Below are 13,552 nucleotides of genomic sequence, written 5' to 3'. Positions count from 1 at the left end.
GAGGGTGATGGTAGATGGCTCTGTCTTCTAACTTCTCCACTAATGCGGGTGTCTCCCAAGGTTCAGTTCTTTCCCCCATTCTTTTCCTCTTGTATATTAATGACCTTCTTCCATTGACTGGAAATCCTATCCATAGTTTGCCGATGATAGCACATTGCATTCCACTTTCCATTTTGAGAAACCTTGTCCTGCCCAATCAGCTTCAACTTCTCGAATATCCGCTACGAATTCCTTAAATGCCAATCTCCAGGTAATTCTCCAGTGGGGCAAAGACAACTTAGTTGATTTCAATCATTCTAAAACTCAGTCTTCTCTTATATCTCGCAAAACGGATTCTTCTGCTCCTATGCTTATCTTTAGTGACACTCCGATTTCCAGGCAAAATGATATATCTCTTTTAGGAATTACCCTGACTTCTAATCTCTCTTGGCACAAGCACATTACAAATATTGTTTCCTCTGCATTTAAACTTTGTTTTCTCTTTTGCTCTCGTCTTTACTTTTCTTCCAAACAGCTGTTCACTCTGTACAAATTGCAAATCCGCCCTGCCATGGAATATTGTTCCCACATCTGGGGTGGTGCCCCCAAAACCTCTCTCAGGCTTCTTGATTCCATTCAGAAGAGGGCAGTTAGGTTAATTAATGATTCATCTCTAACAGAGTCTCTCCACTCGCTGTCTCATAGACGCACTGTTTCTGCTGCATGCCTCTTCTACAGATACTTCCATGGGCACTGTTCTTCTGAATTAGCTTCTATAATTCCCGCCCTCTCTTTCAAATCAGTCTGAACACGTGGTGCCACCAGCCAACATCCATTTACTGCCAACTTCAAACTCAAAACCAACTTTTGATCTTCCTCGTTTATTCATTCAACTGCTGTTTTCTGAAAAAAACCTTCCTTTGTACGTATTTCCTGAAAATTACAGTCCACAGAAGTTCAAGTCTAATGTCAACAAATATCTTCTTTCATCTCCTCAACCTCCAACCAAAGCAGGGTACCAAGTAGTATAGGTTCTAATACCTCTCGTGTTTGGGGTTTTCATAAAAAAAAAAACTGTTCCAATTTGTGCAGCAGTCTTCCATGGGCAGCAGTATCAAAAGCTTTCCTGAAATCCAAGTATATGATATCAAAATTAATTTTTGCATCCAGTTCCTTCGTGACTATATTGTAGCATCCAATCAATTGGTCAGACAAGACTTCCCCTTAACAAACCCATGCTGTGTCTGAACTATAACTGCAGTCTTGTCTAGATGATCCTGCAATGCTTCTTTAACCAGTGACTCGATAATTTTTCCTGGAAGAGAAATTAAACTAACAGGTCTGTAACTAGTTGTGTCACCTTATGAATCCAAGGATGCTCTCATAATTTTTGCTGCCTTTCTTATGTTTAACTTCAACAATTTCTCTTTTGTTATTACAAAATCTTTTAGCTCTATGTTAGTTTGATAAACTTTTGGCATTCCCCCTCGCTAAATAACTCCTGATGTGTAAATGTAGACATAACATACTCATTCAGTTTGTCTGCTACCTGAGCAGTATCATCAACAGTCAAACCATCGATATGAAGTGGACCAATCTGATTCATCAATTTCCTTCTAGAGTTTACATAAGTAAATAAATCTTAGATGTTTTTCCTTGCATCCTTTGCCAAAGATTTATCATAGTCTGCCTTTGCTTGCCTAACCATCTTTGTTAGGAGGCAAGATTACAGACTAGCTTATATCTACCATAAGCTTCTGTGACACCTGATAATTTATATGCATCAAATGCATTTTTCTTCTCTGCCACGAGTCTCATTAGTTCATCTGACATCCATTTAGGCCTAAATCTTCAACGGTATTTCTTCAAAAAGCTTCCAAGATTAATTCCTTGAATGCTTACGATTTAGCATTTTGTGTTGGTAACGCCACAAGTTGATCCCACTGTATAGAATTTAAAAAATCTCTGAGACCACTGTAGTCACTTTTCCGATAGCAAAATCGTGTTCCTTTACCCCTTATGATAGTTATGTACATCTTTAAGTAAATCCAACATCAATACACTGTGATCACTGCCACCAAGTTGGTTCCTTTATCTGCAGATGCTTAATGCATGAATAATCACTGCTGATAATCAGATAAAGAGGAAACTCTCTCTTGTTGCCTTTCGAACATACTGCTGTAGATAACAATCATCCAATAAATCCACAAAAGTCTTGCTAGTATGCGAGTGACTAACCCACAAGTTCCAGTCAATATCTGGGAAGTTAAAATCCCCCATTATAAGACATTCTGATTTACTGGCCCACTCTATTTTTCTGTACAATTGTTCAGGGTACTGATCACAGTCATTAGACCTATAACACACTCCTACCCTCATTTTTGCTTTCTCAGTGCATATGTCACACCAAACTGACTCAACATTGAACTGTCCATCTATGTCAACTGGATGCATTTCCTTAGATTTTGTGTTTCTTAACTAACAGTATAACCCCTCCTCCCTTCCTATCCTGTCTGTCCTTTCTGTACACATTGTACTCCCCAAATTCAAAATCTGCATTCCTTACATCTGTGTAACACCACGTCTCTGATATCCCAATAATATCCACCTTTGATGTCTTCACCAGCACTTCAAATTCATCAAATTTATTTACTATATTTCTAGCACTGGTGTACATGCAAGTATACATGCACCTGTTCCATATATGCTTAGTTACCCCAATACAGCCCATGTATTTATTTGTTCCATGATGACTCCCAGCAGTTGCTGGAAATCCCCAGCAACTTGCTTTCCGGGCTGCTGCTCATTCCAATAGAAGCAGTGCAAGAATTACTTTCACCTTTGCCTGTGGCTTTTGTTAATCTATCAGTCATGAGTCCCCCCCCCCCAAGCTAGCAATTTTCCAACTCACCTAACACTGCCTCGACAGCATCAGCAAATATTCTTGCACCCTTTCTATTTAAATGTATCCCATTCCTGTAGAAGCAGTTTCTCCTGTTAACAAGATTTGATGCTGCATGACTGCACACCAACAAAATACAAAACAAAATTTGTTCAGAGTAGCAGATCTGAAGTAAAAAATATTTTTAGTGATCTGAATGAAACGTTTATGAATATTTTGTACTACAAAGAATTAACGAAACTGTTAGTTTCAAGGGTAAATAGCATTTCATTCCAATATTATTTACCCTCAAAAGCAACAAAGTGGGCCTTCATGTATTTATTTCAGCTAATTAGAAACAGGTTGTGTGTTAGCTATTATGTCATATTTTGAAAAGCCTACTAATGCCTTGTTAAGACAGGCCAACTTTCACTTCAAGGATCTTGCATCATCTCGTCTTCAATTTGCCTAAAAGTACAGAGTTACGAATTTCTATTCACTGACTGATTTTACACCAGCAGAAAAATATCAGAAACTAAACATACACTGAGTAACTGTTATGGAAAACATGAAGGTATTACCATCAGAGATAAAGTCCACAAAGAAAATTAAAGAGCATATTGGTTTTTGAAAAGAGGATGAAGGGTTACAATGAAAAGACAAAGGAGATGTACTTAAGTTTTCTGCTTTCTGTAATATACTGAAACTGATATAATAGGGGAAAAATAGGGGGGGGAGGATTTCAAAAGGAAAACCAGCCATTATTCACAAATAGCGGCTGGCTTTGTGAATACAGGGAGTTAAATCATTACTATGCTAGTTATTTGTTCAGTCAAAAACCAAAAAAAGTTGAAAGTTGTTTTTCTGGCTTCTAAAAAGAAGCCACAATTGTGAACATTTCATCTTGATGAAGGTGGCAGATGCATATGAAAAGAACCTTCACCACAAGCAGTTTCAAAAGAAGTTGCCTTTTCAGCTGATAGATGTCCAAAATAAGAACAATCTGGAAAAGGTTACTGACTTCATGTGCAGAAGACAGACAATGTATGTCCTCATTTTGATGAAAAGTGAGAATCTAAATAAGAAGGCTGTTCAATATGTATTTAGAGAAGTATTAGAAGCGGGATAAAAAAAAAAAAAAAACAGTCTGGTATTGTGAGACATGCTTCAGAAAACCAGGATTAAGTTTCAAGAAATACCACACATTAAAATCATAAAATCATTTTTATATTATAATATTTAAAATGTCTAAAAAGTTTGTAAAATGTTTTAACACAAGAGTTTTATATATTAGCTTGTGAAAATCAAAAAAATATATAATTTCTGAAGAGCACATTTCGAATAGTCATTTGTTTTGTATTTTAGAGCTAAACTACATGGAGAAGACAGAAAAAATAATTCTGTACTGCAAAGGATTAATGTATGAAACTTAGCACAAATTAGGGTTTTCACTTACATGATACTTGATAGCTGCTCTGTACATCTTTTTCCATAAATGAAATACAGCAAAAATATAGCGTTTCACACTTAGGAAAAATTCTGAATGGTTATGAAGCTACGGTTGTTTGAATTAAAAAAAAAAAAAAAAAAAAAACACAAGGGATACCTTTATATATAACCAACTTCTTCATTATAACTTGTATACTATTTAAAATTGGAACAGCCCAAGCTAATTTTCATCCAGACCTCAGAAGAACAAAGGTTGTCACCCTTGCATTATACAAATAATCAAGGATGCATGGTTTCTAAATGCAAAGTCAAAATACTAAAATTATACTATACGAGTACTTTGATATTTCTTAGTTCAGACTAATCTTTCATTTTCCACCTACTAATGCTACATCGTTATTTCATGCCATTGTATGCAACTCTAAGTGACCATGGTATCCAGTTTTCAGCAAAAGACCAAATCAAACTGCAGTACTTCACACTTCTAATGTAAACTATTATTTTAACTTTCCCAATATATAATTTTACCTGTTGTTTTGTCAACATCTTCCTTGACACATGGGTGGATAACTTGTTTTGAACATGGCTCTGTTGGTGTTGACAAGAAGTTGAATATAGAAAATCTGTTTTGTTTTGGTTTAGGCAGTCCCACAAATGAAGACCTGCAACAAAAACAACAGGGCGTATTTAAATGACTGTTAGATTATCATTCTGTGAATACCTAAAAAATAAAAAAAATGAACATCACTGATGTTTATTTAAAAACAAAGTGATTAAGGTATGGCATATATGACTATTTTCTTCTTGCTCTATAAGAGGGAAGAGTGGAGAAATATGTATCCTAATCTCTCTCTCTCCTTTCAATTTACACTTTGCTCACTTCTACACGATTTTGATTAATTCACTTACTTATTTATTTGAAGTTTAAATGGTTATTAGTATTTTTTTATGAATAAAAGGAAAGAGTTAATGTTATGAATCAAGATTAGCCATGCTGGAAGAAAATGAGGGGTAAAAATTTAGTTTTGAGGAAAAATGTTCGTAATTTATATACAGTACATCTAAAAACAGGCTATCCTTTACAAGACCCTTTTAATCCTGAGTCTGACACACGGGGGTTGAGGAGACCCACCCCAGAATATTTCAGTAATTTGTGCTTTTCATTTACTCCGTCCAATGGTTTCATTTACTCTGTCCAATGGTTTCATTTACTCCGTCCAGCAGCTAAATTCCTAATAGCTGTTTTTTAAAATATTTTCTTTGATTTCTCCACTGAAAATTCCAGAAATTTCTGTTAATTATATTGCACAAATAGGAAAAATTCAGTAGTTAAGTTAAACCTAATTGTAGGCACACGTTGGGTGTCATCTGTCTTGTAAAATTACTGATAGTAAGCTAGCTTTACTGACGTGCTTTCTTGCAGTCAGTAATGCTTCTGGTTTTGCGATACTGAAACGTCATCAGGGATCAAACTGTTGACATGCATACTTCATGTTTTATGCAGTCGGTGTGCGTGCTATTGACATGCTGGTGCCAATAACAGGCACACAACAGTTGGTGTCAATACATGTCAGTTGTACGGGTTTGTTGAAGTGTGTGGGTTTTTCAATTTACAATTTGCTCACTGACAGGTCTAAAGGTAGTTTTAATTTAAAAATTAATTAAAAATATGTTTTTTATATAAAAAATGGAATTTTTTACAGCTGTGTTCAGAAAGCTTAAAAATAAAGGGAGCATCAAAAAAAGTGAATATTTTGAATTATTTTTCACTGATATTTCAAATGCACATTCATGTGATGTGATCCCATTCATACAAAGGAGGTTAATCCTTTATGTGACTGGTGATGGGTTAAATAAATTTAAGAAAAAAATTTTGAACATTTGTTCAGAATTTTTTAATTAATAGCTGAAAAAACTTAAATTTCTGAATAAAGTCTGAATTAATTTGAATTTTGTCCTGAACTATTTCTCCAATTTATACTATTTACTATTTGACAAAGAATTTGCTGGTTTCAAACTGACTGTTCTGAGAATAGTCATAATATGATGCTGGAGAGAGCTCACCAAATCTTGGACTTACACAATAAATGCATTGCATGGTTGCACAGTATGCCAAAGATATTTTTATAGTTATTTAACATACTGAAAAGGGCAATGCAGAAAGACAGAAAAATAATAAAGCAAGCTGCATAAAATGAACAAATAGGCACAAAAATTTAACAGTCTTGAAAAATTTTCAAATGGATGTAGATGTTCTGTTTATATTCTGGCAAAGAAGTCAGAGAAGTTTGCAATTAATTATTTTTACAATAAATACAATCATTTCTTAGGCATAAGAAATGAAATTTCCAGACAGCATCTATCTATAGTACAGTGGTGCTCCTGTTGTCTTTGTTGTCTGATTTAGGTATAAAAAACCTGAAATTCTCTGCAATGCAGATTAGAAATTGACGAGATGAAACTGAATTAAATGATAAATAAATATACATAGAGAATATTACTCAGCAAAAACTAAGAATAGCCACAAGTTTTTTTTTTACTAATTACTTTCATGAATTTTTTATTTAAAAATTTATTTTTGACAATCATTTTGCTCTAATGTTAGGCACTAAAGTTAAAATAAGAAAAAAATAATATTTAAAAACATTTAGTTACAAAATTAATTTTTACGCAATTTCATATAGAAACACTCCACAGAGCACCACAATCAAAAATATACTATTGGGGAAACCCATACATATATGGCAGATCCAGTTGTGAAAGGATTAAATATCATTTAGGAATTCTTAGAGCCTCATAAATGAAATCAGCATTCTCCCTCTTTTATTTTATTATTTTTTAAAGACCGTAAGTATGTTTAAGACAGTTTTGATTTTTGAATTTTTATTATTTTTTTATTTTCCCTGTAACAAATAATCGAAAAGAGAAAAGAACAAAATTTACCAACATACTTACTATTTATTGATTATGAAAAAAGCTTACGATAGTTTGAATCGAGAAAAACCATGGACAATTTTAGAAAATAATAACATTCCTCCCCCGAACTAATAAATGCAATAGGAAGTATATATAAAAGCATAAAAATTAGCATAAAATATATGAACAGACACATTTCAGAACCAATATCAACAAATAAGGGTGCAAGCAAAGTTTGTGGATTATCACCAATACTATTCAATATCTTTCTATACATTAAAGTTTTCCACCTAGTGATATTTATTTGAGCCAATGGGAGAAAGGGGGGACAATTACATCACTACAAATGTGCAGGTAAATAATTACATAGGTCATTTCCTGATTAGATTTTGATCAGTGCATTGTAATGTTAGTATATTAGTAAAATGTTATTATTATACATCATCATCATCAGCCATTTTCAGTCCACTGCAGGATGAAGGCCTCTCCAGCAACTTTCCAGTTCCTTCTGTTTTGAGCACTGGCCATCCATTTACTACCCCCAAACTCATGAATTTCATCTATGCATCTCCGCCTTTGTCTTCCAGGTTTTCTTCTAGCTCCTCTTGGATACCATTCTGTTATTTTCTTAGTCCATCTGTCATCATGTCTTCGAGCTATGTGTCCTGCCCAAGACCATTTTAGTTCTTTAGTTTTGATAAGAATGTCCTTTACTTGAGTTTGCTGCCTAATCCATGTGTTTCTCTTCTTATCTAACAGTCTCATTCCCAATATAATTCATTCCATTCTTCGCTGTGTAGTTCTCAGCTTCTCTTCCATTCTTTTGGTGGGTGCCCAAGTTTCACTTCCATAAGTCATGGTGGGGAGTATACATTGGTTCATTATTTTACGTTTCAGACAAACTGGGATATTGCTCTTCAGTATGTGACTATATTTCCTGAATGCTATCCATCCAAAATTTATTCTTCTCTTGACTTCCAGCCATTCATTATTATTACAGCACTCCACCTTTTCAATTACTGCTCCTTCAATCATTATTTCCCTTTCTGTGGCATACTTGTTCATCATTACTTTTGTTTTAGCCATATTCATCTTTAGTCCAAAATCCTTACTAACTGTGCATAACTGATTAAGATTTTCCTCTAATTCTTTGGGATCGTGGCTTATGACCACAATATCATCTGCAAATCGTAAATGGTTTAGGTACTCTCCATTCACAGTGACTCCTTTCTGCGACCAGTCTAATCTTCTGAAATGCAAATAACATCCCCCCCGAACTAATAAATGCAATAGGAAGTATATATAAAAGCATAAAAATTAGCAATCAGGTAAACAGCTTCGGAGATATTGTGTTTCCTTGTCGAACTCCTTTCTCAATTTTAAATTTCCTACTGTCTTTGTCTAGTCTAATAAAGGAGGTAGCACTCTCATATATTTTCTTCAAAATCATAATGTGTGGTATCTATGCCTTGTCTTTCCAGTGCCCGAAACATTTCCTTATGCTGTATGGAGTCAAATGCCTTTTCATAATCCACAAATGCCAGGCATAATGGTGTTTTATATTCATTTGCATTTTTTATTATTATACAAAACTATACAAATATTTAAAAAAACTAAAATATGTACAATCATACCTCCACTATATTGGGATGATGGGTCCCTTCTTCGGCTAACAATATACAAAAAACATTACAATAAAACATCAAATGATGCTGGGCATGGTCATGTATTAGACAGTGAAGCATGTGCATGAGGTTGGTGAACGTTAAATGAAAGGAACACTAATGGTTTACTGGGCAGAATCAGACATTTGCTGTTGACAATTTAGAGTGCGTATGTGGGATGCATACAAATGTTCATCGCATTGCATGCCAACTACCTCCATAACGTTTGTATATTTGTAAACAGTTTAGTATTTTGTAAATATTTTAAATATTTGTATAGTTTGTAAATATTTCAGTCCTGCTCTTTCGGAGGCAACAATATTCCTCATGCATTGTGGAACCCAAAGCAAAAAGGGCTTTTCCTAAGTGACCAATGTAAATGCAGGTAAATAATTACATAGTGATATTTATTCGACCTTGAGAATTCTACGTGGTGGGGTAGCCAATAGGAGAAAAGAGATGTGGGTCACATGATACAAGTGGGTGGGGCAATTACGTCACTACAAATGCACAGGTAAATAATTACACATAGGTCATTTCCTGATTAGATATCGATCAGTGCATTTTGAAAGGTGTGTCTTTTATGTAGAAAAGATTTGACTTACTGCGTCATACCTCTACATTAAGTAGAAAAGAGTGTGCGGTGGTTGGCAAGCAAAGTGAACAGGGACAGAGCCACCTAGTTTATATTAACAAAATATTTCAGGAATGGAAAAAACTTATAACAGGTGGAATTCAGTTATCCAACAACAGAAAAATCAACATGATTCTATATGCTCATGATCAGGTATTTTGGCTTGATTGATTTGGTAGTTGTTGGCGCATCGGCTTCTGTGGCCATATTGCACCTCCCAAGGTTTTTTTTGCAGTACTTTGATCCAAGCCCGAGGCGGGAATCGAACCCGCGACCTTTGGGTTGCCGGGCAGGTACTTTACCCACTCGGCTAGCCCGGTCGGCCAGGTATTTTGGCCAAATCAGAGGAAGAATTACAGATATTAATGCACCATTTAAATACAGTAGCAAAGCACTATAATTTAAACATATCAGCTTTAAAAACAAAATCAACGGCAATGTGTGGTAATGATATCAGACGAGTAAAGATAATAATAGATGGGAACATCATTGAACACGTAACTGAATTTAAATATTTAGGAAACAGGATTTCAGAATTTAAAAAGGATATGGAATAAAAATTACAAACTTACAATAGAATGAATGGAATAATAAAAAGAAATTTTGGCAAACGAATGACAATACAAATGAAATTATGAATACATAATGTCAAAGGCTGCACTTAAACATGGTAGTGAAGTATGGACACTTGGGAAGAGGGATAAAACATCTGGAAGAAGCCCAGATAAAATTTCTCAGATCATTATTGGGATTAACAAGGCTAGATGCATCCAACATAATAGAAGAAATACAAAATTATCAGTTAAAATGGAAAGAACATGTAGAGAGAATGAGTAGGGAGAGATTACCAAAATTAGCAATGAATTACAAACCTGCTGGGAAAAGAAACAGAGGTTGTCTCAGAAAGAGATGGATCGAATAGTTTTTTGAAGAGAGTTAATGGTACAGGTGTCAAAACCCTAAAATCCACTAAGTTCAAGAAGAGGTTTTTTTTTTTTTTTTTTTACTTTTCTCTAAAATGTTAAAAATTTAGTTTTTCTATAATTAAAGAACAGTCAAAAGAGCACTTCAGCATAATGTAAAATGTAATTTCTTAAAGGAATACACATAATTCTCAGATTTACTTCCTCTACCACTTCTTCAGTAAAGGCTAGTACTTAAATTATAATTACTTTAATTTTGAACTTCTGTACTAATTAATTAAGATATAAACTGATTAATACCAAAAGATCAACTGTTCATAAAAAATTACCAATGTACCAAAATTGCCATCATTATTACACCATCAACTTCACACACTAAGACAGAGGTTGATTATTTGGCTGTATTTATGTGGAGATAAAGTTCCGAAGGTTAAGGTCTCCTGGCACTAATAAGTCAGGGCCACTTTTAGAACTTTCCAATTTGAGGAAATTTTTTTGAGATTTTAATTCTGGGGAGAATTAAGGATTATATTGGTGGGGAAGCAGGGATTCTTTATTCTTATTATTGTCATTTTTGAATCTATTACTCCCAACAATCCATTACTATTATTTGAATTTGTGTTTATTATTTATTCCAAAATGCTGCTTTAAAAAAGGTGTATTTTGTTATTATCTAGTTGCATGCCTTTGTTATGAGTAATATTATTTGTTTTGTACCTAAGGAAATTCTATGTAAGTCTGCATTTGTGGTGATTAACAATAGTTATGACAGAGATCTTTGTGAATTACAGCTGGTGGTAAATACACTAAAAGTGATAAGCTTAAAAGGATATGATTATGTAACTGTGAACTAAGTTTTCATCTTATGCTCTTTTATTCTATTGAAAATTCTCCTTCTAGTATCTGATGAGAAACTTTTGGCAGTTTCTACATGGATATTCTGTGGACAATCCTTTTTTTTTTTTTTTTTTGGGTGGGGGGGGGGGAAGAGTTAATGACATATTAATGGCATTAGCTTGGTGAAACTGTCAAATATTTTTGCTACTTTGGTTATCTGTTCACTTATTTTGGGGCCTATGTAATCATTTTCATCAGATTCTCTATTAATTATGGATATACTGAGCAATTTTACTTTTCTTACTTTAATGGTTTTTGCTATAAGTTTGGGTGGATAACCATTGTTCTTAAAGATCAGAAAAACTAATTTCATTGCTGAGGGCCTCAGCCTTTACCCCTTATTATGAAGCACTTTAACATGCTTATTTTTTCATCACAGGATGGTTGGAAGTATAACTTAGAGTGGATCCAGTGTTTGTAGAGTTTCTGTGTGTGTGTGTGTGTGTGTGTGTGTGTGTGTGTGTGTGTGTGTGTGTGTGTGTGTGTGTGTGTGTGTGTGTGTGTAAACACACACATAAGGATTGAGTTATTAGATCTGATGATATGGAGTTTGTTCTATTTCAAATTTAAAAATGGCCCTGACATATGACTGACACTGAGACTAACTTTAGCCTCAGAGGAACTTAACAGATAACGAATAATCAAGGTATTTTTCCCTTGATGAATAATCAAGGGATAATGATTTATTTGTGTTCGTGGAAATCTTGGTGTGTGAACTGAAGTGGTGTAATAGAGGCAAATTCATGTACACTGCTAATTAGTTATTTATTATTATTTATTTATTTATTACCAATTGATCTATTAATATTATTCAAATTAACTCTTATTAATCAATTAAAGATTGTTAAGTAAGCAAAGTTTAATTAAAATCAGAACAATGTAATTTAAATGCCAAACATTTTCTGTAATGATGTCTTTACAGTCATTAAAAAGTGATATAGGAAGTATCACAAGAAATTTGGAATTATGTAATCCTTTAAGAAATTTTACACTATGCAGGCTAATGCTTGAATTTTCAGTCTTTCTGATTACCTTGCATTACCATGTCACTAAAAGAGCATCTTAGAAGAAATAACCACCCAGAGCTTTAGCCTGAAATGTCAGACGTATAGTCACGAGTTAATCACATGATTTGAAACTAAATTGTCAGCGATAAAGTATTTGCCAAGTCAGTAACAATACATTCGGTATACTGGAGGTGATCACCCAAGTGTGAACCAATGTAAGTAGTGCAGAGATGTGTTGTACACATCACACATTTGAGTGGCTGGTCCTCTGTCTAGATATAAATGGCTCTCATTACTCAGTGCAACAGAGAATTGGAGGTCAGAAGTGCCAAAACCCATTTTTAGTATCAAGAGCAACACTCTAGCATCCTCCTATCTCTTCTATCAAGTAGGAGTCATGTCTTCTAAGGTTATGATCGGCATCATGGCGAGATCAAATATTCCTCACATTTCAAGGTACAGCTTTAAAACAGTTTTTACTGGCTGACCACTAGATAGTTCATCATTATATTAACACCTGAATCAGCCAGTGTACAATCTCACTGCCTCTACTCTGCCAACTTGTGAACAGAGCAAATATGAGTGTTGTGTATGCAGAGGGCACTATAGAGGTCATGTTGTGTCGAGGAGCTGGGTATATGTCTACTGTGTGTATGACACATCCAACAATTTCATTAGTTCATATTTGCCAAAGCTATTGTGACAAATAATCTCTTACCATACCAAACCCCCTCCACTCAATGCCTCCCATGGTCTTCTGAATGGATGTTAAGAAAATTCTGAACAACGTTGATTCCAAGAAAGTCCTGGGTCTTGATGGCGTACTTCCACTTGTGCTCAAAGCTTGTGGCTCCAGAACTTGTAGCTGTTTCTGCTGCCTTTTTTTACACTTTCTTATTCCACTGTGTTTTCTCTTCTGAATAGAACTTTGTCACTTTCTAAAAAGTGGTGACAAATCCCTCCCATCTCATTTTTGTCTCATTGCATTTATTCTACTCTTTCCAAAGTAATAGAAAAATCTATCAACTGCCAATTCTTCAACTATCAAGACCTTTTATTTGATAAATGATCACCAGTATGGATTCTGCCAGTGTCAATCCACTGTGATATATTGGATTATGTTACTCATCTCTGAATGAATTTGATGGAAAAGTTTAATGAAGCTCAAGCTGTTGCTAAGGATTTTGATCGTACTGTTTTTT

The 13,552-nt window shown here is 34.4% G+C and overlaps 1 protein-coding gene across 3 annotated transcripts in view; it reads right to left on the bottom strand.

Moving 5' to 3' along the window:
- LOC150080960 (G patch domain-containing protein 1) overlaps positions 1–13,552 on the bottom strand; it is a 242,313-nt gene that overhangs the window by 72,819 nt on the left and 155,942 nt on the right. For all 3 annotated transcript variants that reach the window (XM_090381880.1, XM_090381879.1, XM_090381878.1), the window contains one exon: positions 4,838–4,971. In XM_090381880.1, the coding sequence (XP_090238006.1) occupies positions 4,838–4,971 (134 nt within the window). The remainder of the gene's footprint in view (positions 1–4,837; positions 4,972–13,552) is intronic.

The sequence above is a fragment of the Mastigoproctus giganteus genome, chromosome 9 (assembly GCF_048544385.1).
Source record: "Mastigoproctus giganteus isolate SK-2022 chromosome 9, ASM4854438v1, whole genome shotgun sequence".
Taxonomy (NCBI): domain Eukaryota; kingdom Metazoa; phylum Arthropoda; class Arachnida; order Uropygi; family Thelyphonidae; genus Mastigoproctus; species Mastigoproctus giganteus.
This window is presented reverse-complemented; position numbering and strand designations above follow the sequence as displayed.